At 42.1% G+C, this 16643-nt stretch overlaps 1 protein-coding gene across 1 annotated transcript in view; it reads left to right on the top strand.

Annotated features, from left to right (window-relative positions):
• ifih1 (interferon induced with helicase C domain 1) overlaps positions 1-16643 on the top strand; it is a 127775-nt gene that overhangs the window by 11083 nt on the left and 100049 nt on the right. The window contains exon 2 of the mRNA XM_063052333.1: positions 12797-12971. Coding sequence (XP_062908403.1) covers positions 12797-12971 — 175 coding nt within the window. The remainder of the gene's footprint in view (positions 1-12796; positions 12972-16643) is intronic.

The raw sequence follows: 16643 nt of genomic DNA, 5'->3' as shown, positions 1-16643 counted from the left end.
TCAACTGTCAAAAAAATCGTAGAAAGTATCTTTGACAGTGCTGTCATGTGGTACCTACTCAAATATAACCTGCTTACTGATGCCCAGTTTGCATTTTACCAGAACTATTAAGCTCCTTATCCTGTCACAACCCTGATAAAATAATGGATGGTGAAATGCTAGAGCACGTTAATTTTAGAAAGGGGTTATTACATGTGTCGGCAGGTTTAAAATGGTTAAAAAGTGCTCCACGGGCATAGAACGGTTGTCTTACTTAAAACGGATAAATCCTCGGATTTTGATGAGATATATTGCAGATTGGTGTGGCAGAGGAGAGAAAATTGCCAGGGTCCTGACAGTGGTCAGATCAAAGATCAACGTGCATTTTGTTATCAAAGTACGGGTATGTATACTTAACCTTGAGATTCATCTCTCTACAGGAGCCACGAAACAAAGAGCCCCAATGGAACCCATTAAAAACAAAAGAGGACCATCAAACACCCAATGTGCAGAGAGGAAAAAAAAAGCAAAAAGATCTTGGAAACAATGAAACAAACAAACAGCATTCAGAACTGAAGTTCACAACGCCACATCACTGCAGCTGATCCAGAAGTCCACTAGTTAGAAACATAGAAACACTACAGCACAATATAAGCCCTCTGGCCCACAATTCTGTGCCGAACACATACTTACTTTAGGAATTACCTGGGGTTACCCACAGCCCTCTATTTTTCTAAGCTCCATGTACCTATCCAGGAGTCTCTTAAAAGACTCTATCGTTTACGTCTCCACCACCACTGCTGGCAGCCCATTCCACGCGCTCATCACTCTCTGTGCAAAAACACGTACCCCGACATCTCCTCTGTACCTACTTCCAAGCACCCTAAAATGGTGCCCTCTCGTGCTAGCCATTTCAGCCCTGGAAAAAAGCCTCTGACTATTCACACGATCAATGCCTCTCATCATCTTATACACCTCTATCAGGTCACCTCTCATCCTCCATTGCTCCAAGGAGAAAAGGCCAAGTTCACTCAGCCTATTCTCGTAAGGCATGTTCCCCAATCCAGGCAACATCCTTGTAAATCTCCTCTGCACCCTTTCTATGGTTTCCACATCCTTCCTATAGTGAGGTGACAAGAACTGAGTACAGTACTCCAAGTGGGGTCTGACCAGGGTCCTACAAAGCTGTAACATTACCTCTCCACTCTAGACTCAATCCCACGGTTGATGAAGGCCAATGCACCGCATGCCTTCTTAACCACAGAGTTAACCTGTGCAGTAGCTTTGGACCCCAAGATCCTTCTGATCACACTGCCGAGAGTCTTACCATTAATTCTATATTCTGTCATCATATTTGACCTACCAAAATGAACCACCTCACACTTATCTGGGTTGAACTCCATCTGCCACTTCTCAGCCCAGTTTTGCATCCTATCAGTATCCCGCTGTAACCTCTGACAGCCCTCCACACTACCCACAACACCCCCAACCTTTGTGTTATCAGGAAATTTACTTACCCATCTCTCCACTTCCTTATCCAGGTCATTTATAAAAATCACGAAGAGAAGGGGTCCCAGAACAGATCCCTGAGGCACACCACTGGTCACTGACATCCATGCAGAGTATGACCCGTCTACAACCACTCTTTACCTTCTATGGGCAAGCCAATTCTGGATCGACAAAGCAAGGTCCCCTTGGATCCCATGCCTCCTTGCTTTCTCAATAAGCCTTGCAATGGGGTATCTTATCAAATACCTTGCTGAAATCCATATACACTACATCTACTGCTCTACCTTGATCAACATGTTTAGTCACATTCTCAAAAAATTCAGTCAGACTTGTAAGACACGACCTGCCTTTGACAAAGCTATGCTGACTATTCCTAATCATATTATGCCTCTCCAAATGTTCATAAATCCTGCCTCTCAGGATCTTCTCCATCAACTTACCAACCACTGAAGTAAGACTTACTGGTCTATAATTTCCTGGGCTATCTCTACTCCCTTTTTTGAATAAGGGAATAACATCTGCAACCCTCTAATCCTCTGGAAACCCCGTCATTGATTGTTGCAGACCATAGCCTGAGTCCAACACAAAGTTGAGCAAACCCTGACACTTTGACCATTTCACCCTGTCCCTGCACTTAAATCATCCGAACCTCGGCTCGGGCTTTGTCACCTTAATGCGGCCAGTACCTAACCTTTTGAATTCGGCTTTGCTCTTAAATCAGTCAAACCTTGGACTAGTGGACGGCAAATGTGAGACCTTTTATTCTAGAAGGGCAGCAGGAGTAAGTTGAGCTGTCAGTCTAAGAGCAATATGTAGGGAAATTATTTGAGAACATTGTTAGGGTCAGGAATTATGTATCCTTGGAAAATCAAGGATTAGTTCACGACAGCAACTAGACGGATATCCTGTCTGACCAGTTTGTATGATTTTTTTGAAGAAGTGTGACAATGAGGGTGATACAGTTGATGTAGTGTACATGAACTTTATTAAGGCCTTTGGCAAGGTTCCACATGAGTGACTGTTCCAAAGCTTAGAGACCTTCAGGGAAAACTGGCAAATTGGATACAAAATTGTCTTAGTAATGCGAGGTAAGGGTGATGGTGGAGGTTTGACTTTGTGATTAAAAGCCTCTGATCAGTGGTCACAGGGATTGGTGCTGGGCTCATTCTGTTTGTTATATAGATTAACAATTTGGACATGAATATAGGATTAATTTGTACTTTTCAAATGCGATGAAAATTCATAGTGTGGTTGACACTGAGAAAAGATAGTCTTACGCTGTAGGAAAATACTGAGGGGTGGGCAGAGCAATGGCCATTGGGCTTCTGAACTCCCTGTCACATCATATTCAAAGTGTCACTCGTTAATCTGTTCTGTACCTTATAATATTTAATATCAGTGCACTTTAGTTTGTTACTTATGTGTGATTCACCTTTAGATTTTATTCTTATATTCATAAGTAATTATGTGTTATGTGTACTCCTGCCTTTACACCCTGGTTCGGAGAAATGTTGTCTCATTTCTATATCCGTTATATGGTTATATATATTATATATATGTATATAGTTAAATGACAATAAACTTGATATTCAGTTTAATCTTGCTAAGTGTAAGGTTAGGTACTTTGGGAACACTAATAAACATAAGGCTTACAAAATGAGTTGTAGGGTAATGGTGAGCATTGAAGAACAGGAGAATCTTGATATACAAACCTAAGAGTCCCTGAAACATACTGCACAAGTAATTAAGCTGCAGTTGAAGGGTCTGGGCCTATATTCGCTGGAATTTAGAAGACTGAGGGAGAATCTCAATGAAAACTTCAATGCTGAAAGGCCTAGATAAAGTGGATGTGAAGAGGATGTTTCCTATGATGGGTGAGTCCAAGACCAGAGGGCACAGCATCAGAATGGAGGGACGCCCATTCAGAATGGAGGAGGAACTTCTTTACCAGAAAGTGGTGAATTTGTGGAATTCATTGCCACATGAGGCTTTGGAGGCCAGGTCACTGGGAGCATTTAAGGCAGAGGTTGATAGGTTCTTGATGGGTTTGGATTATGGAGTGGTAAATTGGATTAGTAAGTATGCAGATGATACTAAGGTGGAGTTGTGGATCATGAAGTAGGTTTTCAAAGCTTGCAGAGAGATTTAGACCGCTTAGAAGAGTGGGCTGAAAGATGGCAGATGGAGTTTAATGCTGATAAATGTGAGGTGCTACATTTTGGTAGATCTAATCAAAACAGGACATACCTGGTAAATGGTAGGGCATTGAAGAATGCAGTAGAACCGAGGGATCTAGGAATAATGGTGCATAGTTCCCTGAAGGTGGAATCTCACGTGGATAGGGTGATGAAGAAAGCTTTTGGTATGCTGGCCTTTATAAATCAGAGCATTGAGTACAGGAGTTGGGATGTAATGTTGAAATTGTACAAGGCATTGGTGAGGCCAAATTTGGAGTATTGTGCACAGTTTTGGTCACCGAATTATAAGAAAGATGTCAATAAAGTTGAAAGAGTACAGAGGAGATTTACTAAAATGTTGCTTGGGTTTCATCTCCTAAGTTACAGAGAAAGGTTGAACAAGTTAGGTCTGTATTCTTTAGCACGTAGAAGGTTGAGGGGGGACTTGATAGAGGTATTTAAAATTGTGAGGGGGATAGATAGAGTTAACGTGGATAGGCTTTTTCCATTGAGAGTGAGGGAGATTCAAACAAGAGGACATGAGTTAAGGGGCAAAAGTTTAGGGGTAACACGAGGGGGAACTTCTTTACTCAGAGAGTGGTCGCTGTGTGGAACGAGCTTCCAGCAGAACTGGTTGAGGCAGGTTCGATGTTGTCATTTAAAGTTAAATTGGATAGATATGTGGACAGGAAAGAAATGGAGGGTTATGGGCTGAGTGCAGGTCGGTGGGACTAGGTGAGAGTAAGAGTTTGGCATGAACTAGAAGGGCCGAGATGGCCTGTTTCCGTGCTGTAATTGTATGGTTATATATGGTTATATGATTAGTCAGGGCATGTCAGGTTATGTGGAGAAGGCTGGAGAATGGGGTTGAGAGGGAAATGGATGAGCCATGATGAAATGACGGAGGAGACTTGATGGGCAAAATAGCCTAATTCTGCTCCTATGTCTTATGGTCTTATAAGCATGCTAGCTACTTGCCTTTATTAGCTGCGGTATTGAATATAAGCAGAGAAACTGTGGTACAACTTCATAAAACATTGGTTAGGCCAGAGCTGGCTACAGATTGCCACTTAAAAGGAAGGATATGATTTCATTGGTGTGGGTGCAGAGGAAACTTGCCAGGATATTGCTTCGAATGGAATATTTCAAATATGCAGAGATACTAAACTGGCTGGATTTGATTCCCTTGAATCAGATGAGACAAGACTTAATTGAGGTGTACAATAAAATCAGAGACATAAATAGGATAGATAATAATAAACTTTCTCCTTAGTAGTGCTGTATATAACCAGAGGGCATAGGTTTAAAATAAGAGTAAGAAGATTTAGAAATGATCTGGAGAAGGTTTCTTTGTTTGGAACAAACTGCCTGAAAGGGTAATGGAGACAGAGACTCTCGCAACACTTGAGAAATATCTAGATGAGCAACTGAATCACTGAGTCACAGACGGCTAAGGCCTTTTATGGATGAATACCTTTTCATCAATAAGTTATGGTAGGACCAACCAGGGTAGGTCTTGCACTGTAAATGGTAGGGCACTGAGGAGTGCAGTAGAACAAAGGGATCTGGGAGTACCAGTCCATAATTCATTGAAAGTGGCGGCACTGGTCATAAAGAAAGCTTTTGGTATATTGGTCTTCATAAATCAAGGTATTGAGTACAGGAGTTGGGATGTTATGTTGAAGTCGTATAAGACATTGGTGAGGCTTAATCGATACATTAATGACTATTTTATTATCTATACATTGAGTCAAAAGGCCCGTCTCTCCATTGTATAACTAAATGACCCTAGGTTCATGTAACTTACCGTGAAAACAAGCATTATGAAACTTCAAAGCAAACAACCCGCCACTGTTACTAGCTTTGTAATCAGAAAAAAGTGCCTTTACAGTAGATGAATAAAACAGTAATGTAGAATTTGTCTTTAGTTTATATTGATTCAGAGAATAAATTTAAGGGTCTAAGGTATCTACAGATATCGGGCAGACTTAACTTTCTCTAAACAAGTATAAACTGGTCTAACTTGATATTGTCCCTTAGAATGTACCTACTTTTGATTTAAGCCGGTCGCGTTCAATTTGCAGATTGAGTCTATGGTGCGGAAGGCAAATGTGATGTTAACATTCATTTCAAGAGGACTAGAATGTAAAAGCAAGGAGGCTTTATAAAGCACTGTAAGGCCTTGGGAGTTTTGTGAGCAGTTTTGGGCCCTTTATTTTAGAAAGGATATGCTGACACTGGAGAGGATTCAAAGGAGGTTCGTGAAAATGATTTTAAGATTGAACAGCTTGTCATAAAGAGTGTTTGATGGCTCTGGGCCTATACTCACTGGAATTCTGAAGGTGGGGGGGGACCTAATTGAAACTTATTGAATGGTGAAAGGCCTTGACGGAGTGGATGTGGAGACAGTGTTTCCTATGGTGGGAGAGTCCAGGACCAGAGGACACAGACTCAGAATAGAGGGATGTCCTTTTAGAACGGAGATGAGAAGGAGTTTATGCACCAATCTGTGCAGATTGGTGATAATAATCTCTTCCTTGCTGACAATCTACACTGGGTGCACCCCAGGGGTGTATGCTTAGCCCTCTGCTCTACTCCCTCTATACCCATGACTGTGTGGCTAGGGATACCTAGCCTGGTCCTAACATTGATGTAGCTGTAAAGGTGGCAAGACAGTGACTATACTTCATTAGGAGTTTGGAGAGATTTGGTATGTCAACAAATACACTTATAAACTTCTATAGATGTACCATGGAGAGCATTCTGACAGGCTGCATTACTGTCTGGTATGCCGGGGGCCGGGGGGGGGTGGGGTGCCACTGCAGAGGACCGAAAAAAGCTGCAGGGAGTTGTAAATTTAGTTGGCTCCACCTTGGGTACTAGCCTATAAAGTACCCAGGACATCTTCAAGGAGCGGTGTCTCAGAAAGGCAGTGTCCATTATTAAGAACCTCCAGCACCCAGGGCATGCCCTTTGCTCACAGTTACCATCAGGTAGGAGATACAAAGCCTGAAGGCACACACTCAGCGATTCAGGAACAGCTTCTTCCCCTCTGTCATCTGATTCCTAAATGGACATTGAATCCATGAACATTACCTCACTTTTTCGATATATCTTATTTCTGTTTTTGCACGATTTTTAATCTCCAATATACATATACTTATTTATTTTTTTTCCATATTATGTATTGCATTGAACTGTTGCTGCCAAGTTAACAAATTTCACAACACATGCCGGTGATAATAAACCTGATTCTGATTTCTTTAGCCAGAGAGTGGTGAATCTGAGGAATTTGTTGCCTCGGGCAGCTGTGGAGGCTGAGTCTTTACGTATATTTAAGGCAGAGGCTGATTTGATTCTTGATAAAGCAGGGCATGGAGGGAGATGGGCTGAGAGGAAAATTGGATCAGCCATGATGAAATGGCAGAGCAGACTCAATGAGAGAAATAGCCTAATTCTGCTCCTATATTTTATGGTCTATGGTCTTATAAATATGTAGTCTATCCTTTCTTTTTAGCAGAGTTAATGGGTGAACTACAAGGATCTGAATTGGGCCCTTAATTATTCAACATATTAACAAATTAGAATATGGGAGAGAGAATCACTTATTCAACTTTGCTGATGATTTAAGGGTTGGAAGTATTATGAACTCTGTCACTGGAAGCATAAAACAAGATTTTATTAATATTTCAAATGACAGGGTAAATTGAGTTGAATGTTGGTAAGTGTGAGGTCATCTATTTTAGACATAGTGGCTTAGAATTTGTGAACTGTAGCTTAATGGTATTAAACAATATTATTGGTCAACCTAAGGCTAAAGGCTCCAACATGTTCCATTGCAAAGTTCATAGAACAGTATTTCTGTGTTTTTCTTTGCAGAGACAAGTTAATTTCCCCAAATGGGACAACAAGGCTGAAAAATTGGTGCAATATCACTCAATTCTAGGTTGGTCCAATTATCCACAGCAGAATACACATTTTTGGAATTTAAAAAAAACAAGAATAGTCAGAAACACTCGTCTGGTCAGAGAAAATGTACAAAAAGAGAAATAGAGTTAATGTTTCAGACCCCTCTTCAGAAATGAATTGATAAAAAATGCAGATATTCAAATAAATTGAGATTTGTGTGTTTAGGACATTTAAAGTATTGTCAACAGATCCAGAAAATAGTCATAAACATTGGCTTTTATGCTCCTGAGTATAATTAAGTTCTATTGAACTTGTCTGATTTCTCCTTGTAACTTTCCCTTGGCACTTTTGAATCTTTCAACAAGTCTATAAGTTCAAAAACTGCAGATTCTTGAAATCTGCAATAAGACAAAGTGCCAGAAACAATCTTCAGATTAAGAGGCATAGGTGGAAGAAGAACTTTGCAGATGATACTACAATTTGTGGCTACCGAAGAGACTATCAAAGCTAGCAACACGTTCTGAACCAGTTGGAAAAAGGGGCTGAAAATGGCAGATGGATTTTAGTGAAGACGTGTGAGGAGTGACACTCTGGGAGGACAAGCCAGGCCAGGACTTGTAAGGTCAGTGGTAGGGGACGGAGGAGTATGGTAGAAGTGGGAATACAGATCCAATCCATAATTCTTTGAAAGTGGCATCAGAGGTAGATAGGGTCATAAATAGAGTTATTGGCACTTTTATATTGGTACATGGAAGGGAGGCCTAGGTCCAGCTGCAGGTCAATGGGACTAGGCACCTTAATAGTTCAGCATGGACCAGCTGTGCTGAAGGCCTATTTCTGTGCTGTAGTGTTCTATAACTCTAAAATAAAACTCCAATTACCTAGCATGCTTTGGTCTTTGGTGGTCCCAGGGCTAGAATTATTTCCAGTAGGACAGGTGTGAATAACCAAGAGTCCATAAGGCAGTAAAACACTTCTACCAATCTCCATTGCCCTCATATTAGTCGAAATACAACAACATTATTTATGGAAGTTGCCACTCCTATCTGGAAATGTTTGCATTATCTTCATTACTAAGGAAGTGTCTTGACCCATAACATCAGTTGTCCATTTACCTCTAGAGATATTGTTTGAATCTAGTTAGCTCCTCAAGCAGCTTGATCTTTGCTTCAGATCCCAGCATCCACACTCTCTTGTGTCTCCAGGTCTTTTAATATATTTGTTGAGGGGGATTGTTACAGAAACAGCAATGAAGAATCCTTCTATATCTGAGTGACCAAGGACAGAGAGGGATGGAGGACCTTCAGTGCTGCCCTAAACACCAGTGGTGTAATGGGCAGTAACTAAGTGAGGGGGACTATGTACAAAAAGGGCCTCATCTACTATATAGATGGACTCCATTTTCATATACATTGGAATTCTACTGAAGCCTATAACATGAATAATATATTTTAGCCACCATCACAATTGAACATGAATAACACAACACATACAGCCACTATGCTCACATCATGAATAACTCATACATTCCCATAGTGCAGTATGTGAGAGGAAATATATATGTAAGGACAGCACAATCCTTCAACATGAATAAGCCATTTACTATAGTGACACCCTTCATTGTGAATAATATGGAAAGAACACGCTTGACCTTCAAGTTGCACTTGGAATTGATGGTCTTTTCACATCCACTGCTTTACTCACAGGGCTGTGCTGAAAGTGTTGGGATGGTTCATCTTTGGTCACCAAGGAAACTATCACTTTGACTTCACCTTGCCAATTCTGAATATCCAGTGTGGAATTTAGGAGAAACCTTTTGCTTTGAATTGTGGGAATATGTCATTTACAACAACATGGTGAAATGATTAACATAACTAGATTCAAGAGCAAACTGGAGAGAGAGTGTCACAGCCAGTGGGTTTGCTGAAGTATGAAGGAGGAGGCTCAAATGAAGCACAAAAAGCAGCATTGACTAGTGGAATTGAAAGTCAACATATACAGTTAGTTTATGGGGCGGGTAACTTCAATGGTGGGGTGGAGATACGTCTCTACCAAAGGTGATGTAAGGCTCTCCTTCCCTCCACTAGCCTGCAGGTAACCTTTGGACAAGGTGTAGCACTTGCTTAGTTCATGCCTCAGGTTCATGTGACTGTGGGAGCAGGTGGTGGATGTTTGTATGAGCACTGGTGCATATCACAAATGCTGGTTATGCAACCACTGATGTCAGGCAGACAATCTCTGAAGGGTATTGATAACGGCTGGAGTCACCCATCTTGTAAAGATACTGCCCAGAAGACGGCAATGGCAAGCTACTTATGTAGTAAAATTTGCCAAGAACAATTTTGGTCATGGAAAGACCATGATTGCCCACGGCATATGGCACGGCATGAAATGAACAAATGAGCCATGTCATAGCATCCTAATAAAAAATCTGCATGCATGTCACTCAGCAAGGCTTTTAATGAGCTTGACTTTGAAGGGAAATGTCAGTACTTCCCTGAGAACTTGCTGGCATTTACTTCTATAAATGCCGATCTGCCCCGGATTTTCTATGCATCCGTGAGTCCCAGTCTGGCTGCAGAAGAACCTCACTGCTGGGACTTGTTGGTTATATCCCACTTGAACTGGAATCGATTTTACCTCATTCCTTTGTAGGATTATCTACAAAGAAGCTGGCTTTGACCTAATCAGTGAGGCTGTTATCAGTGCGGGTCTAACCTAGCATAGGTACAGCAGGCAGACAGACTTCCCACTTAAAGGTGGAGAAACTTCGGAATGCATGATTCTAGAAGGGACCAACATTGAAACATATTTGGGATAATAACATCCTTCAGCTGTATAGTAGTTCAAGACTTTTATGGAAGGTCTGATCTTGGGTGGCAGGGTGGAGATACATCTCTACCAAAGGAGGTGTAAGGCACTCTTTCCCTCTGCTAGTCTGGAAGTCACCGCTGGGCAAGGTGTAGCACCTGCTTCAGACCCCGGATCTGGGTCATGTGAAGCCATGAGAGCAGGTGGTCGTATGAGCAGCTGGTGCACATCACAAGTCCTGGTTATGCAACCGCTGATGCCAGGCAGACAATCTCTGAAGAGTATTGATAATGACAGGGGTCATCAGCCATGTAAAGACACTGCCCGGAAGGCGGAAATGGCAAACAACTTCTGTAGAAAAATTTGTCAAGGAAAACCATGGTTATAGACCGTAATTGCATCTTGCAACAGGGCACATAATGATGATGATCATGATGATCTTCTGCATGGATATGGAGATAAAAGCAGTGCAAAGTAGTCAACTTTCTAATGGAAGCTTTATATCTTCTGAGTAATTTGAGAAGATAAGACAGTGACCTTAAGTGGCTGGGTAATGTAAATGCTGTGCTACTCGTTTAATCAGTTTTCATTTAGAATTTGAGCTTGTGATTTTATATCGGAAAAAAAAAAGACACGTACATTCGAATGCTGTTCATAGACTTCAGTTCAGCATTCAACACAATCATTCCTCAGAAACTGATTGGAAAGCTGAGCCTACTGGGCCTTATCACCTCCCTCTGCAACTGGATCCTAGACTTCCTGACTGGGAGACCTCAGTTAGTCTGGATTGGAAGCAGCGTCTCCAACACCATCACACTGAGCATGGGGGCCCCCCAGTGCTGTGTGCTCAGTCCACTGCTGTTCACTCTGCTGACCCGCGGCTGTGCTGCAACACGCAGCTCGAACCACATCATCAAGTTCGCCGATGACACGACCATGGTGGGTCTCATCAGCAAGAACGATGAGTCAGCATACAGAGAGGAGGTGCAACGGCTAAAGAACTGGTGCAGAGTCAACAACCTGTCTCTGAATGTGAGCAAAACAAAAGAGATGATTGTTGACTTCAGGAGGACACGGAGCGACCACTCTCCGCTGAACATCGACGACTCCTCCTTAGAGATCGTTAAGAGCACCAAATTTCTTGGTGTTCACCTGGCAGGGAATCTCACCTGGTCCCTCAACACCAGCTCCATAACAAAGAAAGCCCAGCAGCGTCTCTACTTTTTGCGAAGGCTGAGAAAAGTCCATCTCCCACTCCCCCCATCCTCAGCACATTCTACAGAGGTTGGACTGAGAGCATCCTGAGCAGCTGCATCACTGCCTGGTTCGGAAATTGCACCATCTCAGATCGCAAGACCCTGCAGTGGATAGTGAGGTCAGCTGAGAAGATCATCGGGGTCTCTCTTCCCGCCATTACAAACGTTTACACCACACACTGCATCCACAAAGCAAACAGCATTATGAAGGACCCCACGCACCCCTCATATAAACTCTTCTCCCTCCTGCCATCTGGCAAAAGGTACAGAAGCATTCGGGCTCTCACGACCAGACTATGTAACAGTTTCTTCCCCCAGGCCATCAGACTCAATACCCAGAGCCTGGACTGATACCAACCTACTGTCCTCTACTGTGCCTATTGTCTTGTTTATTATTTATTGTAATGCCGGCACTGTTTTGTGCACTTTATGCAGTCCTGGGTAGGTCTGTAGTCTAGTGTAGTTTTATGTTGTTTTACGTAGTTCAGTGTAGTTTTTGTATTGTTCCATGTAGCACCATGGTTCTGAAAAACATTGTCTCGTTTTTACTGTGTACTGTACCAGCAGTTATGGTCAAAATGACAATAAAAAGTGACTTGACTTGATTTGACGTGAAAAACATTTTAAAAACTGTCATATTTTACTATAAGTATAACCTGACACAATAGTCTCAAACTTCCTCGGTGAGGGTCTCACTCCAAAGTTTTTTTGAATTTTAAAGAGGACTTCCTCTGCACTTGTGGAAATATATAGCAAAACAAGGTAGAGAAAAATTGTGGTAGAGTAGCATGAAGCTCTGTGTCAGAGTTCCCACATACAATTATATTACATGAGATAGCAACCAATTATGAAATCAGCTTGTCTCCAATGGTAATTATCTGGCCCTGAATCGGAAGGGTGTAGCTTCAAAGTTGTTCCAGGAATTGGAATCCTGGTGAGTGTAATGCTAATAATGTCATGTTTTGGGCAAAATATTAAATTGAAATCTTGTCTACTTCTCTGGGTTGTGTGAAAACCAAATGTGACTCAAGTATCAAGTATTTCATAGTCTGACTTTCTCAATTAAAATAATCAAATAGTTTGGGAAAAATGTGTGAACCATTGCAAGACTATAAAAATATTCATTAACACACTGATCTAAACTTGCCTTTGTAGGTTATGAGTGAAACTACGAAACATGGAAATCAAGCTGGAATCCGAGAGTTATTGAGCAGAATAGTGGTGAAGCCCCCTGGCTGGTTCTCCAAATTCTTGGGAGTGCTACGAAAGACTGGACATGAGAATCTTGCAGATATCTTAGCTGGCAATGATTGCAAATCCGAGACAGAAGGTAAATTCTGAACTTGTATGTTTCTGCCTGTAATATTGTGCCCATTTGTAATATGTTAAAGAGGTTCAGTTGTTGTTCAGACCAGGTATCATAGTGGGTTTGAAATCTGACCAAAGTAACTTTGACCATAGAATGATTGTTGGTGCCAGATGGGGTGGTTTGATTTTCATGCACAACAGTCTCTAGAGTTTGCAGAGAAAGGTGCGAAAAGCAAAGAAAACATCTGTCGAGTGGCAGTTCTGTGGGTGAAAATGATTTCTTGATGAGAGAGGTCAGAGTAGTTTCAGCTGACAGGAATTCAGTGGTAACTCAAATAGTCACATGTTACAATAGTGGTGTACAGAAGAGCTTCTCTGAATACATGACACATTGAACCTTGAAGTGGACGGGCTACCGCAGCAGAAGACCACAAACATACACTCTGTGGTCACTTTATTAGGTATAGGAGGTAAGCTAATAAAGTGGCCACTAAGTGTATATGTCTGCTTTTACTTCAGGAAGTTTGCACCCACATGCATAGCTTTGTATGATGATGTGGCTCTTTGGGGGCAAAGGTTCCTGATGTCTCCTCTGACTCCTCACACTAATGAGCTCTCTAACCAAGCAACCAAGCCTCTTGAGCTTTTGTATAGACGTAGAAGATAGTATTGGTTTTCCAGTGATGAGGCATTATTTATAGCAGCTGTCTGTGGGCACCCTGTACTACATGCCAAACTGATGCAGAGAGTAGAGCCTGATATAAGACCACAAGGCATAGGAGCAGAATTGGGCCATTCACCCCATCGAATTTGCTCCACCATTCCATCATGGCTGAGTTATTATCCCTCTCAACCCATTCTCCTGCCTTCTCCCTGTAATCTTTGACACCTGTACTAATCAAGAATCTATCAAGCTCCACTTTAAATATACACAATGACTTGGCCTCTATATGGACTACATGAGGTGAAATCTGGAGAGCGGGATGAAGGACAAGAGGAAGAGGAAATGTAACAGGAAGAAAAGATTTATGAGAGATTGTTCCTGCTTATCAACCATGCTTCAGCTTTTAGCTGAGTGGAGGGCAGACTCGGGATGTATGGGTCTCCCTTATAGAGAGAGACTTTTCAAAAAGACCTTGCAAAATAAAATACAGAATCAGGTTTATTATCACCGGCATGTGTCGTGAAAATACACTAATACCAACCAAGTGAACGCCTCCCCATTTCGACATTTAACACCAATAATTACCCCAAAGTCGGCAGATTTAATTCCCAAGCATGTAGGTTATTGTGAAAGCTTGCTTATTTGAACATGGTCTGTTAAAGGTAAATAGAATGTTTTGTTATATATACAGTATAATGTTATATTAATCTAAAAGGGGAGGAAGACTAATATATGGATCTATTTCTTTTAGTGCAATGACTCCCCTTAGCACTAATTATTGACTGATAACTTACCCATGCGCATTGATTTGTTGCTCTCGCTGCAAAGGGAATGCACAAATTAACTTCATCTCCAAGTGCATGCCTTTATTTATTTATTTATTTATTTAGCTAGGTAGATAGATAGATAGATAGATATACTTTATTAATCCCGAGGGAAATTTGGTTTTGTTACAGCCGCACCAACCAAGAATAGAGTGTAAATATAGCAATACAAAAACCACAAACAATCAAACAACAAAATACAAACTATGCCAGATGGAAAATAAGTCCAGGACCAGTCTATTGGCTCAGGGTGTCTGACCCTCCATGGGAGGAGCTGCACATTCGATGGCCACAGGCAGGAACGACCTCCCGTGCTGCCAAGTGTTGTATCACGGTGGAATGTGGCCGAAGTCCAACAGTAAAAAGTTCAATATCCAGTCTGCAAACACGTTCCTTGATCATAATATGACCCGGATTGCACCATCTGTTGTTAACCAGATCAGTAAGCACCCAACTCCTTTACGCTTACGGCTCTCAGTGCACTTCCAGTCAGCCGGAACGGTATTACCCACCGAACTCCTCTTCTCCATAAGTCTCTGTTGTCTCGACCTGGTCCTCTTTCCTCGACTTTGTGATCCCCCTCTGCATCCTCTGTGTGTTTTCCTCCGGATTTCAGCAGGAGTGTCCACCGCTTTGCTCGCTAAACCAGCCAGCATTAGTGCAAACAGCTGGTCCCTGGAATACAGAATGCGACCATGCTTCTGTCCCGCGTGTCAGGATGTAACTATTTCCAGCGCTTAAAAAAGCCCAAATAAAACTCTCTCTACCAGCATGTTAGAGAGGGTGCAGCTTCGACGTGTTACCGTGAGAAAAAAAAATACAAAAAGTAACGTAAGTTAAAAGTAAGAAGAAGAAAGTAAGAATAGATCGGAACGGCTGTACCAGGCTGCATGCACGACCGGCGCATGCGCAGTATTTGATATGTAGTTGTATAGACACAACAAATTTAAGAGGACAAAAGTATATCACCATTGCAGGAAGAGAGGGAGGAGGGGTGGACTCTCAGCCAGGCTGAAATGCAGAGGAATGAGACTCCCTCTACCCCACATCTTGTTAGCAAATGTGCATTTGCTGGAGTACAAGATCGAGGACCTAAGGGCAAGATTGCTGTGTTGGAGGGAAATGAGGAATTGCTGTGTTTTGTGTTTCATGGAGACATGCCGCAGCCTGGACACTCCTGATGCATTGGTAAGACTTGAAGGCTTCTTGATACATGGGATGGACCTAACTGCTGATTCAGAGAGGGCAAAAGGTGTGAGTCTGTGCTTCATGATAAACTCTCTGTTGTGCTCAGATGTGACAGTTTTGTCGTACTCTTGTTCCCTCGATTTGGAACATATAACATTTAAATGCTGACTCTTCTGTTTACCAGGAGAGTTCTCCTCTGATATCCTGAATGGAGTTTACATACTGCCAAAAGCCAATGGTAATCAGGCACTCCAGATATGGAGTACTACCATCACCAAACAAGAAACAGTCCACCCCAAAGCATTTCAAATCATAGGCAGGGACTTTAATCAGGCTTGTTTGAAGAAAACTCTGCCCAATTACCATCAGCATATAATCTGCAGTACCAGGCAGATGTCCCAACACAATAGACCACTGAAATGCTATGATAAGGAATACCTCCCATTCCATGCCCAGACCACTTTTCAGGAAATCTGATAACTTGACTATTTCTGCTACCTGCATACAGGCAGAGGCTAAAGAGCAAGGCGTCAAAGTTATGGACAGTAAAGAGGTGGTTGTGGGAGACAGGAGTGGCTGTGGGATTGCTTTGAATCAGTGGACTGGGCCATGTTCCATGACTCATCAGAGGATCTGAATGAATACACCACAGTTATCACAGACTTTATAAAAGTAGTCATGGATATGTTTGTCCCCACAAAATCATTTGGATTTTTCCCCAACCAGAAGCTCTGGATGAACCACAAGGACCACAATCTGCCAAGGACTAGATCAGTGGCATTTAGGTCTGGTAAGCAAGACAGATACAAAAGGTCCAGATATGATCTCCAGAAAACCATCCCATGGTCGAAGTGGCAATTCCACTCTAAACTTGAATCACTGAAGGATGCTTGACAGTTGTGGCTGGGCTTGAATGCTATTACCTCCTACAAGGTGAATCCAAGCGACACAGGTGACAACAGGGCTTCACTTCCAGATGAGCTCAGTGCCTGCTATGCTCGCTTTGACCATCAAAACA

This window comes from Mobula hypostoma, chromosome 6, assembly GCF_963921235.1.
Source record: "Mobula hypostoma chromosome 6, sMobHyp1.1, whole genome shotgun sequence".
Taxonomy (NCBI): Eukaryota; Metazoa; Chordata; class Chondrichthyes; order Myliobatiformes; family Myliobatidae; genus Mobula; species Mobula hypostoma.
Note: the sequence above shows the minus strand (reverse complement) of the source record. Positions and strands in the feature narration are given on the sequence as shown.